Here is an 18,737-nt window from a genome sequence, read left to right on the forward strand (position 1 = left end):
CAGTCTCTTATGCGGCCACCCTTAGGTAAAGTCATTGTGCTGGTCTAGGCCCGCATCCTTTAGAAACATTCTCAGTGGAGATAGCAAATGCTTTCAAGGGTGTCCCGTTTTTTGGGGGAAGTCAACGGATACACATACAGTCACGTCTGCTGAGTGATGTGAGTGACCAAGGCAGGTGACCACATGTGGGGAGCAGTCAAGGCGAGTCCTGTAGTAACGAGACAGAACTCTTGGTTTTGTTTAGGATCTGACTCCACCCCACCCCCACTCCCACCCCACCCCCCCACCCCCGCCACCGCACACTGAAGTTCTCACTCTGTGCACTGAAACTCACTACAACATAGCTCAGGCTAGCCTCCAACTGATGAAAATCCTCCTGCCTCACCTTCCTGAATGTTGAGGTGACAGGTATGAGACGCCATACCTGTACTGTCATCCCAGGCACCTTGAATCCTGTCCCAATTTTCAAAATTCAAAATAGGAATATAAACATTATAGTTTAGAAAGCTGGTCTCGATTACATATCGATTAGATATTAGATGAATTTTTGGTCCGGCATGGTGGTCTACCTCTATAACCCTAGTACTTGGAAAGTAGAAGCAGGAAGATCAAGAGTTCAAAGCCAGCCAGGTGGTGGTGGTGGCGGCGGCGGCGGTGGCAGCGCATGCCTTCAGTCCCAGCACTCAGGAGGCAGAGGCAGGCGGATCTCTGTGAGTTCGAGGCCAGCCTGAGCTACCAAGTGAGATCCAGGACAGGCACCAAAACAACACAGAGAAACCCTGTCTCGGGAAAAAAAAAAAAAAAAAAAAAAAAATTAGCTGATGAATTAAAGGCTAACGTGATAGCTCAGTGAGTGACTTTGTCCCCACAAGGTGGAAGGAGAGGATCACAAGGAGCTGTCCTGTGACCTCCAGTACACATGCTGTGGTATATCTGTCCACGTGCACAAATGCAGGCACATGAATAAATGAATAAATGGATAGATAGATAGATAGATAGATAGATAGATAGATAGATAGATAAATAGATAAATAAAAAGGGTGAAAAACTAAAATCGTAAGGAAGGATTCAGGGCATTGTCTGAGTGCCAGACCTGAGCTATGATGGGGTGATGTGAGTAGGGGGCCTCAAGAGAAAAAGAAGTCACACACCAGAGAGTGAATCTGTGGTGCCCTCTCCTTCCCCACTAAGCCCTAGAGCTGATGTCCCAACCGGTTCCTTAGGCTTATTATGTCCTCTTTGCTCTACAGCCCCCTCCCACCACTGGCCCTTAGTGTCTCTCATCCCTTTGTTCTTCCCCCCTAGATACTAAGCAACCAGGAGGAGTGGCTGAAGGCGGAGCTCCGAAGCCAAGAAGGATATGTGCCTAAGAATTTTATAGATATTGAGTTTCCTGAGTAAGTATTTCCAGCCTGCCAACATGGCTCTACCCACACATGCTCCCCTTACTTTTTCAGTCCTCACTAAAATTATCCATGCATACCCAAGGAACTGTCAGAAATGGCTGCCTCTGGAGAGCTCCCTCCCCAGCCTCCAGAACCTCACAGCGGAAGGCCAGGGTGGGAGGAAGGTTTATTTGCATGGCGTCACATTCCCTTCTGAAGTTTACACCGCGTGCATGGATCGCCTATTTAAATTTATATATATATATATATATATATATATATATATATATATATATATATATATATATATATATATATAATGACTTTGTGAGTTAAAAATCACCTATAATGAATGCAGTTGCAGAATCTCCAAGAATTCCAAAGGGGGCACTGTTGGACATCCCATTTCCAAAGCCATTCCTGCACAGCTCTTCCCCACGACTGCCTAACATTGCGTTCACCCTAAGCAGGGATCCCAAACTGTCTCTTCTTGCTTACCCCAGTCAGAGAGAGGGGACGGGGAAGGGAAATTCCCCCAGAAAGAGGAAGTGAAACACTGAGATTGGGCTGTGTTTGTCTCAAGAATTGACCACAAGGGTTAGATAGAAATCTAATCTTGTCTCAGAGCCAGGGTCTAGCCCCAAGAGTATAGGCTTTATAAAACAGGGGGAAAAAATCATAGTAGTGTTGATGGCACTGTTTCTGTGCCAGAGCTCTGTCTGTCCTCACCTCAGCCTGTTGAGGCTCGAGTGGGTTGTTATTGCCCCCCACTTTTCAAATGGCTAATTGATGTGTCCTGTGTCATACAGCTGGTGACAGAGTTCAAGCTAGAAACCAGGTCTTCTTGTTCCAACCCTGATGCTCCCTGTTTTCAACCTTAGCAGTGATATTAGAAGTAACGCCAGACATGATGGTGCACACTTTTAATCCCAGCTCTTGGGAAGCAAAGGCAAGCTGATCACCGTGAGCTCAAGGCCAGCCTGGTCTCCATAGTAAATTCCAGGGCATCCAGGGCTACACAGTGATGGGCACTGGTGTCACGTTCCATGACCCAGAAGAGACCATTGAACCACAAGGTTGACCACTGACCTCCAGTGGGTCCTTAGTGCCCCTATGACCTAGGAGGGGGCCACTTCATGCCAGTCACTCTCCCACCTGTCTCTCAGCTCTGCCACCATCTTCTCAGGTGTGCGGGAGACCGGGAAAGCACCAGAAGAGAAGCTCCTTGGTTCCCTCCCCCTCCCTTGGGCCCACTTGCACCGGACCAGCACCTCCAGCAACCACATTCAGATGCAGCTGTCAGTGTCTCCAGCAGAGACACCCCCTTCCCCCATATATCTTCTGTCCCTCTGCTGGAGCGTTCCTGTCCGCTCACAGGCTTGCCACCGTCACACATGTTCTTGGCTAGACAAACACAAGAGAAACAACCAAGAAACTGCTGGTTCCAACGCCTTCTAATTTTCCTTTCATTTCTTCAAAAGTGTTTGTGTTCCCTATTTCCAACTCCACCCGTCCATCCCCTGTGGAACCCCCAGGACTCCTATCAACAAGGTCTCTGCCAGCGACAGGTTGCTGTAGTACTTTCTCAGCCACCACCTCAGCATAAGAGGACCCCTTCCCACCAGAACACGTTCTGTGACATCCGCAATGCCTCTTGTTCCGGCCCCCCTCCTCTTTGTCCCTGCGTGCTCTGGCTGCTTCTCCTCAGTCTCCTTTGCTGGGTCTTCCTCACCCCCTCCTTCTCCAGTAAGCCTTTCTTATTACCATTTTTTCCGGTTGGGGTGTGTGTGATTATGGATGCATGTGGAGGCCAGAGGACAGCCCCATGAGTCACCCGTAGGAATATCACGCAGGCTCTCTCACTGGCCTGGTACAAGCCAATTAGGTTAGGCTGGCTGGCCGGTGAGTCCCAGGGATCTCCCTGTGTCAGCTCCCCAATCCTAGGAGTACAGCTGCACATCACTATGCTGGGTGTTTACATGGGAGCTGGGGATCAAACTCAGACTGTTATGCTTCCAGAGCAAGCACGTACGTTGCTGATGGAGCTGTCTCCCCTGACCATTTTAAATGACTTTCCTCCCCAGCACCCTACCCACTTTGTTTCCATTTCCTCCTCTGGCTCACAGTCCCCTGGCATGCCGTTTTGATTATTCTGTTGTTTATCCTGTGTCTCCTGAGCCACCCAGAATGTTAGTTCCCTGAGAGTGTAGTTGCTCGTCTGTTCTGCTCACCACCATTTTCCTAGCACCAGGAAAACGATCCCATGAGTTCAGAGATGGTCAATAAAAGCTGTCAGACTCAGCCAAGGTGGGGAGCCATTTGTAATCCCAGCACTTGCAGTTAGAAGAAGGAAAATCAGAAGTTCAAAACCACCCTATAGTAGATAACAAGTTTAAAGTCAGTCTGGGCTACATGAAACCCTATCTCAAAAAAATAACCCCAGAAATGATAGGTTGGATGCAGTGGCACACACCGTTGATTCCTGGAACTTGAAAGGCAGAGGTAGGCAGAGCTCTGTGAGTTTGAAGCCAATCTAATCTACACAGTGAATTCCAGGATATCCGGGGTTGTACAGAGATACCCTATTTCAAAGTAATTAATTAACTAAATTTAAAAAAAACAAAAATAATAAATAATAAATGTCAAATAGCTGGGCGGTGGTGGCTCATGCCTTTAATCCCAGCACAGAGACAGGTGTATCTCAGTGAGTTCGAGGCCAGCTTGGTCTACAGAGTGAGTTCCAGAACAGCCAGGACTGTTACACAGAGAAACCTTGTCTTGAAAAAAAAAAAAAAAAAAAAAAAAAAAAAGAAACAAATAAATGTCAATAAGTGAAGGAGCTTTTGAATAACAAGGAGATTTGAAACCTTGTCCTCCTGTTGTCCTAATACAAAATGTAGGGAAAATTTTGGAAAGCTTAAAAAAAAAAAAAAAAAAAAAAAAAGCCCGTGCTCAACTCTAGTTAGCGGATGTAGCTGTTTTAAACATGCCTACCTGCCTGTTGCCTCTGCTGAAAGCTTCCCTTCAAGCTGTGGCTGCCGTGGAGCGCACTGACCTCCTCCGGAGTTTTCGACATGTGATAATCAGTTGTACACCCCTGAAGAGATGTCGGACACCAGCCACCCCAGGCTCCAAGCCCTCTGGGCACCACCAAGCTCCTGCTGTCACCCGGGTCTGGAGGAAGAGTGTCCCTGCAGTTATCTGAGTCTGGAGTCGAGGATCTCAAATTCTAGAAAGCACAGGGGGAGACGGAAGCTGAGGCCTGCCGTGCATGTGTCCTAAAGGGACTTGGGCATTAATTCGCCTTCTGATGGCAGCAATTAGAGCAGCCACCTAGAAGCAATGTGATGGGGTCCCACCTCTGCCAGCCGTGCTGGAAACCCTCGTTCTAGGGTGGAGAGGAGTGTGTGGTTTCCTGCCCAAAGCTGCAGCCGCTGTTCCCCTTACCCGGCGTGTTTGATATTTTTTTGAACATCCCAGCCAATGCCACCCTGACTGTGCTCTGGGAAATTTGGTTTCTCTTCCATTTCTGTTTCCTCAGCAAAGACGTTTCCAGCCTGGGTTTTTGTAGAGGGTGACCTCAGAGCACAGGGAACAGCTCACAAAAGAATTGAAGAAGCTGGCTGGAAACAGCTTCTCCGAGTGTATGCAAGATTTCTTGGACACCTGGCAGTCTCTGCTGGACATGGCAATCAAAGTCCCTGAGGCTCTCAAGTTAGCCCAAAGAGCCTGAACCCCTGAGCTGGAACTATCCTGAATGTTCCTGGGGAAATGTGCCATGCCTGACATCTCAGTCAGGAAGGGCATGGTGCCCAGGCCTTGTCTACCAGCTTGACCAGGAGCCCTGCCTCCACGCCTGCAGCAGCCCTTTTCTATCCCATACATCCTCTCCTCTGATGTCCCTTCCTAGTGGCAGGAGGCTGCATCCCCTGGGAGTCACTCCCACAAGGCCCCATTTTTGGTGTAGCAGCAGACTTCCAGGATTCGAGTTTCACAAACTAGAGAGAAATTTCTGGAGAGAAAGAACAAGGAGAGCAAGCCCAGAGGAGTGGTCCATTGCTTCCCTGAAAGCTGTTGAGTGCCACTGCTAAATTTTACAGTACATGCCCCAAACCCCGACTCAGGGCCTCTGGCCTCTTCCCTTGAGTCACATCTTTTCCATGTCCCTTCTCCCTCACCATCACCATCATGTGTCTCAAAGAACTCCTTTGTCCTCTACAGGTGGTTCCATGAAGGCCTCTCTCGACACCAAGCAGAGAACTTACTCATGGGCAAGGAAATTGGATTCTTCATCATCAGGGCCAGTCAGAGCTCCCCTGGAGACTTCTCCATCTCTGTCAGGTACTGGCTACTCCCAAACCCCACTTGACCTGTCTCAGCCTGCCACTGTTCAAGCTGATAGGTTACCCAATGATCAAAAGTAGGGTGGCATCTTTTTAACTATGCTACTATTTCCTCCCCAGAACATGTGTCCTCAACTCTTCCATACATTGATTTCTGTTCAAAATGATGCATGTTAGTGGTATACACCTTTAATCACAGCACTCAGGAGGCAGAGGCAGGCTGATCTCTGTTAGTTCAAGGCCATCCTGGTTCCAGAACAGCCAGGGATATTAAGAACCAGTTGGAGGGAGGGAAAAAAAAAAAAAAAGGTATGTATTGATCTGCTTCCTTGTCTAGCCCAGATATTCCCAGAAAGCAAGTTGATCTGCTGTATGTGTGTGCTCTAAACAGAGCACACCCTGTAGACATCATAGGACATCTGTGGAAGGAGGGGAGAATGAAAGGGAACTCCCAGTTAACTGTGTCCGTCCGGAAGTTTAAATCTCAGCCTTTTCTGTTCTGTCAGTAGAGGGCTGAAAAAGGGCAAGAGAAAAGCAATTCCCCAAGCCGCTGCTGTGGGAAGCTGCTGGACACAGAGCCAGGCTGCTTCCATACAGCAAGGTTCGGACAAAGCCAAACTGAGAAGAGCAGGGTAAAGTTGAGGGAGGCCTCTGGGGAGGGGGATCAGAAAGACCTTTGCCCCTGTAACTCTTGTGCTGCATCTTATAGGAAGTGACTCAGTCCAGGCAGGGACATGACACAGACCTAAACTGAGAAACCCCAGATCTGAATACAGTGTGTGTGGTCAGTGTGTCAGAGACTGCAAGTCAGACTTGGAGACCGCATAACTAAAGTGCATGAAATGCAGCTCATAGCAGAGGAGGAAGGAGCTCCGAGCCTGCACAGGACACACCTCCTGCCCGGTAATTTGATAGGCAGCGCTGCCCTGCACTCTGATAGATTTCAAAAGGTGTGAAGCTTTATTGCTTCCTGTGCAGAAACCTAATCTCTTGTGATAAACTGCAGCTGCTTTGATATTTAGAAAGAAAGGATCTTCATAAATGGAGGTAGGAAGGACTAATAAATGATGGGCCAGCCATCTAGAGGCATGTGGACCTCAAGCGTGCTTACAAATACCTTGGACTCCTTAACATCAGCAAACTTGACAGCTTGTTAAAATGTAAAGAACATATTTATTGTATGTGCATGTGTATGTATGTATGCTGAGGGGAATATATGCACATATGGAGGTCAGAAGTTTGGGGAGTTGAGGATCTCCTTCAATCATGTGAGTCTCAGGGACTGAACTCAGGGCATCAGGCTTGATGGTAGGCACCATTACCCACTGTCTTAGTCACTGTTCTATTTCTATGAAGAGACACCATGACCAAGGCAACTCTTATAAAAGAAAGCATTTAACTGAGGCTGGCTTACAGTTTCAGAAGTTTAGTCCATGATCATCATGGCAGGAAGCATGGCAGCATGCCAGCAGACATGGTGCTGGAGAAGTAGTTGAGAGCTACATCCTGATCTGCAGGCAGAGAGTGAGAGAAAGAAACTGGGCTTGGCATGGGTTTTTGAAATTTCAAAGCCCACCTCCAGTGACACACTTCCTCCAACAAGGCCATACTTCCTAATCCTATCAAATAGCGCCACTCACTGGTGACTACACATGCAAATCTATGTGCCTGTGGCATCATCCTTATTCAAACCCCCAAAGCCACTGAACCATGTCACTAGCCCTATCCTCTTAATTCCCTTTAACTAAAACTTCTTCTTATCTTGGGCAGTCATAAATAGTAGCTCAAGCCAATATTCTTTAATTTCAGATTCCAAACTCATTGGATCTTCATTGATGAAATTTTGCCCTGTTAGTAAACCTTATCAATCAAACCTATTTTATTTTTTATGTTTTCCTTTTTCTGTAAAATTATGTGTGTACGGGTAGGAGCTTTGTCAAGCAGCAACACGATGTCCGTTGTGATTGCTGGGAGGGACTGAGTGAAGAATAGTCATTATATACAAGAAATACTTCCTCCTCCATGAGTTGAGATGCCAGATCTTGAAGAAAAGCCATTATTAAGGTCCAGACTCCTGAGGAAGACCAGCAGTGATGGCCATGTGTCAGTTTCCACCCTGACTCAGTTGGACAGGAAGTGACTTACTACCCTTGGCTATGAGTAGAACCCAAATAAATGATGAGAATAAAGGCTCAAAATTCCTGCTCCCTCCAAACACAGACCCCTAAATCCATCCCTAAGAAGCCTCACTAACCTTCAGATGAATCTCTACTCTCCAAAGCCCTTTAACTCTTGACTTTTCTGCTGGAAGTGGCCACTGATAGCACTAATACTCACACCCCTGCAACGTGCAAATGCAGGCCTGTTTGGAAAAAAAAAACCCAAAACTTTATTTATTCTTTTGTTTTGTTTTTCAAGACAGGGTCTCTCTTGTGTAGCCCTGGCTGTCCTGGAACTCACTCTGTAGACCAGGGAGACCTCTAACTCACAGAGATCTGCCTTCCTCTACCTCCCAAATGCTGGGATTAAAGGGATGTGCCACTGTAGCTGGAGTTATCTCCAGTCCTGCTGGGACCTGCAGCTGCTCAGATCCAAGTAAACACACAGAGACTTACATTACTTATCAACTGTATGTCCATGGCAGGCTTCTTGCTATCTAGTTCTTATATCTTAAATTAACCCATTTCTATAAATCTATACCTTGCCACGTGGCTTGTGACTTACCAGCATCCTTATATCTTACTTCTCATGGCAACAGCGGCTGGCAGCGTCTCTTGACTCAGCCTTCCTGTTCCCAGAATTCCCCTCTCTGCTTGACCCGCCTATACTATGCTTCCTGCCTGGCTACTGGCCAATCAACATTTTATTTATCAACCAAATCAGAGCAACACATTCACAGTATACAGAGCAATTGATATCCACAGCACAGCACCACCAAAACCAAAACTTTATAACCAAGAAGAACAACTTGGCTGTGGAGTAAGACCAGAGCTGATGGTAAATCCCACACACACACACACACACACACACACACACACACACACACACACACACTTGTTTTTAGATAGCTACAATCTGGTTTCTGCAAACCTGGTACAAATGTACCTGACTACCTGATCCAGAATGGTAGCAAAAGGCACTGATCTAAAAGCAGTCAGCATGCTTACCCAGGCTCGCTGGGATCAGACCGGGCATTCTCCCTCAGGATTGCCACGCATTCACATTGACCTTGACTAAGCCCTTGGGCCTCTCTCAGTCACAGCATCCTCACTGGTAAAACAGAGAAGGCTGAACTATGTCCAAAGTCTTTTCCAGTTAAAGTCTACAACTCCATATAATGTATTTTCACAAAGTATAATTTATAATCTTATTTATACGAAACATAAACTTAGACTAAACCAAGATGAGACGGGTCAAGACATTTCTGACAACAGGAAAACAGCAGGGTCTTTAAAAACAAAAATAAAAAAAACCAACCAAACAAACACAAACAAAACAGCCCTCTGCTGCCAGACTGTAGCAGAGAACAGAACTCTGGTGTTGCCTTGATTCAAATAAACATTATGAAAGCTCCTTGATTGCTTAGGCCTTACTGGGAATGGGTCTGGAGAGATGGCTCAGTGGTTAAGAGCATAGTACTCTCACACAGGACCCAAGTTCTGTTCCCAGCACCCACCCACATCAGAGGGCTCACAACCACCTGTAAGTCTAGCTCCAGGAAATCCAGCTGCTGGCTTCCACAAGTACCTGCACTCAGATGGCATTTACTCACACAAACATACACATCATTAAAAATAAAATAAAATTGCAAAGATATTTGGAACATTTTTCTTTTCTTGCTCAACCTTTTTTACATTTACTTGTTTGTTTGTTGGTGTGTGTGTGTGTGTGTGTGTGTGTGTGTGTGTGTGTACAACTTGGAAGACTTGGTTTTTTGAGGGAACCAAACTGAGGTCCTCAGGCTTGACAGTAAATACCTTTAACCTGCTGAACCATCTCACCAACCCCACTTTTTCCTCCTAAATGTTTGTCCATCATCCAAGATAGATTCCAGCTCGTCTTGATCACGTTCTATTGATGGTCCCTCCCACCAACCTGCTACTGGAGCTTAGGCAGGTTGCCCATATCTATTTCTCCTGCTGCTGTAGATTGAGTGGCATGACATGGCCATGGCCCTCTTGGACTTTCAATGGCTATGATTACCTGCATGAGACCTACACAAGACAGGCCAAATCATGTCCCACCATGGAGTGGAGAGCAGATCACAAGCCCCACCCTCCAGGATATGGAGGCAGTTAATAGTGACTAGGGAAGAGAAACACTCTCTTCAGTGGCATAACTACTTGTATGCTGTCCCTGGTACCATATGTAGCCATAATTAAACTCATTGGCTCTCCAAAGTAGACTTGAGTGGAATCTTTACTTTGTTCTGTCATTGGTGCCCTATCTGGGTGCAACAGATGTTTGTTTATGTCACCCCCTGCCCCCAAGACATGTTCATACAATGTCTGCTCAAACAAAACTTCACTGTCTCTGGGTACAGACAACCGCCCAGCAGGGACATGGTCACCATTGAGTTTGTTTAATCCCCAGGCATGAGGATGATGTTCAGCACTTCAAAGTCATGAGAGACAACAGGGGCAATTACTTCCTGTGGACTGAGAAGTTCCCGTCCCTGAACAAGCTGGTGGATTACTACAGGACCACTTCCATCTCCAAACAGAAGCAGATCTTCCTTCGGGATGGAACCAAAGAAGATCAGGTATGCCTTGGGTCCAGAAAAACTCCAGGCCAGGGATTTCAGATAGCCCGAATTCCTGTGTAAGCCACCAAAAAAAAAAAAAAAAAAAAAGGAAAGAAAGAAAAAAAAAAAAAGATACTCTGATCCGAAGTCAGATCTCAGGTTTAATCCAAGGGGAACACTTCCTAGCTGTGTGATGACTTTGGAAGGCTCTCAGATCCTATTTCCTTGAGATAGCATAAATAATAAATAGGGCTTGTGAGAGTAAGATAATCTAATGTCCCCCAATCTCTCCCATCACCCCTAGTCCCACTGCAAACACACTATGCATGTTAGCTCACATTGGAGGTGCTGTTGTTCAGTTATGTGTGGATCTTACTCCGCTGTTTTCAGCCCAGGAGCTGCTCAAGGATCAGGATGACAGACAGCAGTATCAGAGAGTAGCCTAGGGGTCAGGACTAAAGCACCAGGCAGTTTCTTGACGGCCTCAGGGAGTACAGGGACTTCATATGTTTAATCCCACTTTGTTCCTGGCTACCTGTGTCACCTAGTCAAGTTCAGAACACTTTTCTGAGGCCTGGAGAGGTGGCTCGGGAGTTAAACACACTTGCTGCTTTTCCAAAGGAGTTTAGTTCCCAGCCTCACATTAGGAGCCTCACAACCACCAGTAATTCTAGGTCCAGTGGATCTGCTGCCCTCTTCAGGCCTCCTTGGGCACCTGCACACACGTAGCACACACATACAGGCAAATACCCCAAATAAAATACCTTTTTCTTCAAAGAGCATTTCTGAAGCTGGGTATAGTAGCACATGACTGTACCCAGCACTTGGGAAGTAGAAGCAGGAAGATTGCAAGTTCAAGGCCAACTTAGGCTACATAGTAAATGCCAGGACAGCTAGGGCAAGCAAGACATTGCCCCCAAATCAAATAACATGCAAACAATAAAACGATGCTTTCTGAGTATGTGTTTTCTCATCTTAGTATAGAAAGCATAATAGTCGCTCCCTCCCTCACTGGGCCTTTGTGAAGACTGAATATGGCATTGTCACAACCCCTGCCACAGAATCTGGTCCACAGCAGGCAAGCACCAAAGACATGGTAATCAGCCTTCCCCAAAGGAACTCACACATATATGTACACATGTATACACATACAAAGTACAAACTATTTCTCAGGGAAAAGAACATGGTTCTAAGAGATAGGTGTAATTAGCTGGGCGGTGGTGGCACACGCCTTTAGTCCTAGCTAGGGAGGCAGAAGCAGGTGGAACTCTGTGAGTTCGAGGCCAGCCTGGTCTACAGAGTGAGTTCCAGGACAGCCAGGGCTGTCTTGGAATCCTGTCTTGAAAGAGAGAGAGAGGGAGACAGACAGACAGACAGAGAGGTGTAATAAAGGAAGAAGCATCCACTAGCATAGCTGGAACCCCAGGGATGGGACACGTGTGCTTTGGGGAAGTAAATCCTGCCTTCCAAACCACAGCTGTTTTCAAGACTGGGATGCTACAATCATCAGAGAGGAGGGTGTTCCCATCCAGAGCACACAGAAGTTCAGAAAACAAAGGTCAACCAAGATTTTGTGGATTATTTTAACCAGGAAACGGACAGAAGTATTAACTCACTAGGATTCAGGGCTCAGAGATAAGAGAGGCAGTGGAAAGTTATTTGTTGAACTGGATTAAATGAGTTAACATTTGTACAGCGCTAGCATATACTGAGCCCAACTTTCTATGTAATTGTTTGTTAAATAAAAATAACGGGGTTTGGGGATTTAGCTCAGTGGTAGAGCACTTGCCTAACAAGTGGAAGGCCCTGGGTTCGATCCTCAGCTCTGGAGAAAAAAAATAACAATAAAGTATTTCTGATTCATGAGCTGTTACAATATGAAGCAGAGAGGCCTTGCTCCTTCCTGGTACAGGGGACAACAAGGCCTGTTTTCCATGGCTCTGCCAGAATGTTGCTGTCTTGGGTCCTTGTCACCAGGCTGTAAGTGACAGACTATGCAAAGTCAAGAGCAGAGCTAGAGAGGGAGGGGAGGGTGTCTGGCAGTTTGGCAACATGGGGACTGTTTATCTTGTGGCTAAATAATCTACAAGATCTCGGTTGACCTTTGTTTTCTGAACTTCTGTGTACTCTGGATGGGAACACACTCTGCTCTGGGGATGCTACAATCCTTCAAATCAGCTGGGGGCTTGGAAGGGAGGGTTTACTTACCCAGAGCCCACGGATCCTTTTCAAATCAACTGTCCCTTTCTGCCTGAAAAGTAGACTATTTAAGCTTGATCACAGAGAGAAAAACAAACCCAGTAGGAATGGACTGAGTGGAGACCACATGGAAATGGTTAGCCCAAATGGAACTTGCCACCCAGGGGTCTGAACTCATGAACTAGGGAAGACTTGAGAACACAGGGACCACTTTTGATAACGCGGAGGTCCAAACCTTAGATTTGCTTGAAGCCTTACCCTGCCCCACCCCTGCCCCACAGTTACTGTCAGAAGAGGGGCAGGAATGGGGAGGCCCAGGGCGAGGGTGAATCTGGAGCCCCTGTTTTCTTTTCCAGGGTCACCGGGGCAACAGCCTGGATAGGAGATCCCAGGGAGGCCCTCACCCAAGTGGAAATGTAGGAGAAGAAATCCGACCTTTGATGAACCGGAAGCTGTCAGATAACCCTCCTGTCCGCCCCCAACAGTACCACCAGCACCAGCAGCCTCCTCCTCAGTTCCCACCAGGGCCACAGCCCCCTCCACAGCGGTATCCACAGCACCATCATTTTCATCAGGTATCTGAAGAAAGGAAAGACACAGAGCAAGCAGTGAAGGAGGGCCTGCCCACCCCATGGCCCAGGCCTGGCCCAGCCTTCTGAAAGGTTCTGGGCCCTATGATGGAAATCACCCACCCAAAGCCATATAGCTCCCAGACTGAAAACACACACACACACACACACACACACACACACACACACACACATAACACACACACACACACACACACACACACACACACACACACCCCGCAGACTAAGTCTGTCAGCAGAATTCCAATTTTTGCCCCTTAACCCATAAAAAGAAAAATGGGTTAACACCTGCAGCAGCCTTGTTTATTTAACCCTGCCTGTTCCAGATGGGATTGCCGCTGGCTTATGGAGATGGGCAATACACTAAGATGACATTGTTCCTACATTCCTCCACAGGGCACAGGGTCCTGTGTGAACTGCCTGTATCTACTTCCCCAGGTCCATATTCTGCTACCAACCCCCACCACCATGCAAACAGATAATCCGGCAACCGGCGCCGCCACATTTAGTCATTGGCTTGGCTCGGTGCATTTCCTCTCTTTTTGGCTTTTTATGAGCTGTTCTGTCTGCCTGATGGAGCTTTCTGGTCAGTCCCACTCCTCCTTCAAGCTGGAGCCCAGGCATCGCCTCTTCTCAGACTCCTTCCCTGATCGACCCCGGCATGCCTGGGCACTTTTCCATCGGTTCACTTAGCACATTACTGTATGTGGTTCTTCCTCTAAACTGGTACATTTTTCTGATTATTATTTTTTTAACTAAGAAAAGAACCATACAAGCTAGGTGTGGTGGTACATGCCTATAATCCCAACATTTAGGAGACCAAGATAGGTGGATTAAGAGCCCATCTCTAGCCTGGGCTACATAGTGAATTCAAAGTCAGCCTGAGGGGGTATACCTCTGTGGTAGAGCATTTGACTGCAAAGTCAGCCTGAGCTACAAAAGCAACACCCTGTCTCAAAAGTAAAAGAAAAAATGGGGGCGGGGAACAGGGGGTAAAGAGACAGCTTAAGAAGGAAAGTGTTTGTAGGCAAATGAGAGGGCCTGCAGTCAGATTCCCAGCCCCCACGTAAATGCCAGCACAGGGGAATGTGTCTTTACCCGCACTGCTGAAGCGGGTGAACAGCAGGTCCCAGCAGCTCATGGCTCTGTCAGTCTAGCTGAATCAGTGAGTCCCAGGGCCAGTAATGTCCCTTCAGGTGGATGGAGGGTGACGGAGGAAGATGACCAATGTCAGCCTCAGGCCTCTACACTCACACTCACATATATACACGCAAATGATGATGATGATGATGATGATAACTGAATTCATTCCTGAGGCATGGGTACCTGACTCCCCAAATAGCTGCTATTTCACTGGATAAATGAAGCCCATCATCTTTGCCTTTAGAACCTAAGATCCCCTCAGATTCCCTCCTGTCCATTTTCCAAGACGAAGGGTGACGGTCAGTGAGTCAGTTCTTGGGTGTGAGTTCTGGAGACAGCACCCAAGCAAGGCCCAGGGATGGGGTTAGGCTGTGAGAGACGCCCCTGCTGATAACAGCCCTCTGTTACATGTCTCTAGGACCGCCGTGGAGGCAGCCTAGACATAAATGACGGACACTGTGGCATTGGTAGCGAGATGAACGCCACCCTGATGCACCGGAGACATACGGACCCCGTGCAGCTCCAGGTGGCAGGGGTGAGTGAGTGGAGAGCACAAGGCAGCCTCTTGGGAGAGGGTTCAGCCTGGCTCAGCAGCTCATTCAGGCTGCTGTTTGCAATCTGACTGTTGAACTTCGCCCTGTTCTTGCTCTTCTGGCAGTGGGTCACCTTTGTCCCGGTGACCCAGTGCCCTTGGACTCAGGACAGGCTCAGTGGTAGGGCACTGACCTTACATATGTGAGGTCCCAGTTTCCACAAAAGCAAAACAAGACCGTATCAAAGCTGGTGAGTGTCCCAGTAGCTTAGTCCCCAGGGCTGTGCCTATCAGGTCTGCTCTAAAGTGCTTCACGATCAGCCTTTGGGAAGGGCCAGGGGACTCAGGATAGAGTCACAGTTCCGCTCTATGACAGTTGCTCCCAAAGCCAGCCCTCCAAGCTCATCAGTGTGTCCTCTTGTTTCCCCTGTAGCGAGTGCGCTGGGCCCGGGCCCTGTATGACTTCGAGGCTCTGGAGGAGGATGAGCTGGGATTCCGAAGTGGAGAGGTGGTTGAAGTCCTGGATAGCTCTAACCCGTCTTGGTGGACCGGCCGTCTACACAACAAACTGGGTCTCTTCCCTGCCAACTATGTGGCTCCCATGATGCGATGAGTCCTGCTGGGAGGCTAGAAGCTTTTTGTCTGAAGCTGCCTGCAAGAGAGGGACGAGGGAAAACAGCTGGACTTCATAACTACACATGCATGCATGTGATGTTCATGTGCGCCCGTGCGTACACAAAACATGTATATGTATGCCCATGTCTACACACAACATTTTATACTAGTAATTTATTGGCAGCTGGGTTGGTTCATTGGCTGGCTTGAGAAGGAACCTGAGTGGAGAATGGGATGCTTTTCCAGCTCTTCTCTGTGTGAGAAGGCAGTAGGGAGCTGAGGGCAGGGCAGGGAAATGGACTTCTCCCAATCCTTGAACTTTCACAGCTTCTTTCCTGGCTTGGGAAGTTTCCAAGAGAGCAAGCAGCTAGGCAGAGGTCACACCCCAGCGATGGACACATAGGACGGGGCTGGGCTTGGCGAGGCATGTTAAGCAGCTCACCTGGCCCCATCCACCTACAGGGTAGGCTTCCCTCCTGTTCTCCACAGGGCAGCCACTGCACCCTGAGAATTAAGGTATAGCAGATCTAGGGCCACGGGCACCAAGCAAGTCTGAGCAGGTAGTTGGCAAGGGTGTGGTCAGGAGTCTCAGCTTGGTGTGGGAGAGTCTTGCAAGCCTCAGGCCTAGTCAGTGCCTGGCTGAAACTTTTACTCTCCACCAGTGACTGTCCCTTGGGTAATCCTGTTCCCCTGTGGCTGACAAGAGAGAGTGTCTCTAACATGGAGATACCACAGAGCCATTGCTGGGGAGCACAGGGGTTCTCCACAGGTCCTTGTGGCTTGCTTGAATGTAACTTCTGTTTCCCCAGCTGCGGAGAAAGCTGTGGCCTAGATTCTGCGAAGTACTTGGAGAAGCCCTGGCTGAGGATGTGGGATGTGTCAGAAGCCTGATTTTGTGGTTACAAGGGTTGTCTCTGGGGCGCGCTCTTGGGTTTTGCTCCTGATTTTCTGTGGTTGAGGGTATCTTTGCCAGTGGGCCAGAGGGAAGCCAAGAGCATTGACTGCAGATCAATAAACAGATTGACAGATTGATTCTAACCCTGGACAGAAGCCTCATGAAAATGAGTTTCCTCTTCCGTCTGCATGCTAGGCCACTGCAGGCCTCCCTCCCCCTAGGAGGAGGAACCCGCTGCCACTGTCGCCTCAAACTAGAATTGTGTGTCCTGGTCCTACCCTGAGGAATAAAGCACAGAGAAGGCTGCCTGGGGGGAGGGGATACCGGAGGAGAAGCTCGGTGCCTTTGCCGAGCCTGGGAACAAGCATGTCACAACAGAAGGCCCTTACAAGCGTATCAGTGCAGTCACATGTGGATGTGTGTGTGTTCTGAGATTAGGAAAAGAAGCCCTGGGGTGGAAGTGCTGGTGGGGGTGTGTGGCAAGGGGCCCTGTCCCCTGTGTCCCCTCCTGCTTCAGGGAGGGACTGGAGGGCTTCTGTTACTGAAGGCGATAAAAGAACAGTGTGACTCACAAGCCACTTCAGTGTGGCATACGCTCTGTCCCTTGTGACTCTGATTCAACAATTCTCTGAGCCCCCGGTTCCCCTTAGAGAAAGAGAGGAAGAGAGGGGTGAGGAGGGAAGAGAAAACAGCCTGGAAGGGCAGGGAAACAGAGCAAGCCTGAGGAGCCGCTGCAGTCTTGGAAAGCAAAAGCAGGGGAGGGGCCAGAAGATGGCGAGCGGAGGAGTGGCGGAGGGGAGACAGGGAGGAGGGGGTCAGGCAGGACGGCAAGAGGAGGCATGGGCAGCTGGTATAGAAGGGAGGCCTCCTAATGCAGGTGGAGAAAGAAGGCATCAGAAGGGGCACAGAGCAGAGGCGGCCCCGAGGAGGAAAAAGGAGAATGTAAGCCGAGGCCAAGTGGGCCTGATCAGCAAGCTTGGTAGTGGGAGATGGGAAACATTACAGTAAATAAAAGCCAAAAGTGGTGTTTGGTTTTACAGTATTTGCAAACCATATGCTTTAAACAGCCCACAAACTTCATCCATTTGGCTGATTCCGTGGGAGGAGCAGCCCTGGCTGAGGCAGAGACTGACTAGCTTGGTTCTGGTCTAGATACTATGCCTTGAAGCACTCTACAAGAAGACAGTAATAGTTTTGCTAGTCTGTGTCTGCTGTCTGTGTGGCCAGCCCTACTCCCTAGCTGGGAGTGGCAGGGGTGCTAGGCCTGGGGAGACAGAGCCCCTAAAACCCCTGGAATGGGCGGGCTGTTCTAGCAGCCACTGTGGGAGAAGGTAGGAGGAATTTTTATTAAGGTTCATTGCTGTGCCCATTAGCAGGGCACAATTCAGAGGGAAACACAGAAGTCACCCGAACCACTAAGGGAGAACAGGGACTCACAGGGACTAGACCAAGGAGACTAGGGCCAAATTGTTTCATTCAGGCCTCAAATCTCTTTGGCCCCTCTGCAGCTACTTCCTGGGAGGAGGGAGAAGGACATGAGGCGTCATACCTCCATCCCGATCCCTCATCTGCTTTCCACATGCCAGCCTCTCAGAGCCAAGGGAGCGTATCTACTTAGTGTTTGTCACCAGCTGCACAGGCATCAGCCAACACACGGCCTCTGATTTTGGCTGCCACACCCTGGGTGACTTTGTGACATCTGAGCAGAGAACTTCCAGAGAAAAGCCGGTTCCTGTCGAACCAGTTGTGGTATTCTCCCGACTTACTGGAAATTACTTCATTTCGAATATCTGGAAGCTGCCATGGCCCACTCACTCTTATATGGTCTCGGGGTGATTTAAGGAAATACTTCTCAAAATCTCAAGAATCTGAGCGTTGTCTAGGGACCGTGTTAAAATGAGGGTTCTGACTCAGTCTTACATCTCTAACAAGCTCCCAGGTGCTTTTATCAGCAAGGGCATCAGCCACACAAATCTAATTGGATTCTTTTTCCGGGGCTATTCAGTCACTGTTCTTTGTTGCTAACGAAGAAGTCACTTTTTCTTTGGGACAGGCACGACTCATTACTGTCGTTATGACATCATTTCTGTTCGGCAGCCCAGTGACTTATTTTTGCATCTTCATCAGGAATCAGAAATTTTCCAAGTGACAGGCGTTTGGCTGAGACACGATCAGGAATTCCCTAATAGAAACCACTTGAAACGAGACCAGAGGCTGTGGAAGGCGCAGACGCTTTCTCAGGAAATCCTAAAAGAGAAAAATCAATGTCCATCCCTTTGGGCTATGGACAA

The 18,737-nt window shown here is 48.3% G+C and overlaps 1 protein-coding gene across 2 annotated transcripts in view; it reads left to right on the forward strand.

The window, feature by feature from the left end:
- The window catches only part of Grap2 (GRB2 related adaptor protein 2), a 33,952-nt gene extending 17,424 nt beyond the window's left edge, over positions 1–16,528 (forward strand). For both annotated transcript variants that reach the window (XM_036208781.1, XM_036208780.1), the window contains 6 exons: positions 1,306–1,397; positions 5,607–5,726; positions 10,322–10,490; positions 13,028–13,246; positions 14,823–14,939; positions 15,370–16,528. In XM_036208781.1, coding sequence (XP_036064674.1) covers positions 1,306–1,397; positions 5,607–5,726; positions 10,322–10,490; positions 13,028–13,246; positions 14,823–14,939; positions 15,370–15,549 — 897 coding nt within the window. In that variant the 3' untranslated portion in view covers positions 15,550–16,528. The remainder of the gene's footprint in view (positions 1–1,305; positions 1,398–5,606; positions 5,727–10,321; positions 10,491–13,027; positions 13,247–14,822; positions 14,940–15,369) is intronic.
- The last annotated feature ends 2,209 nt before the right edge of the window (positions 16,529–18,737 follow it).

The sequence above is a fragment of the Onychomys torridus genome, chromosome 16 (assembly GCF_903995425.1).
Source record: "Onychomys torridus chromosome 16, mOncTor1.1, whole genome shotgun sequence".
Lineage (NCBI taxonomy): Eukaryota > Metazoa > Chordata > Mammalia > Rodentia > Cricetidae > Onychomys > Onychomys torridus.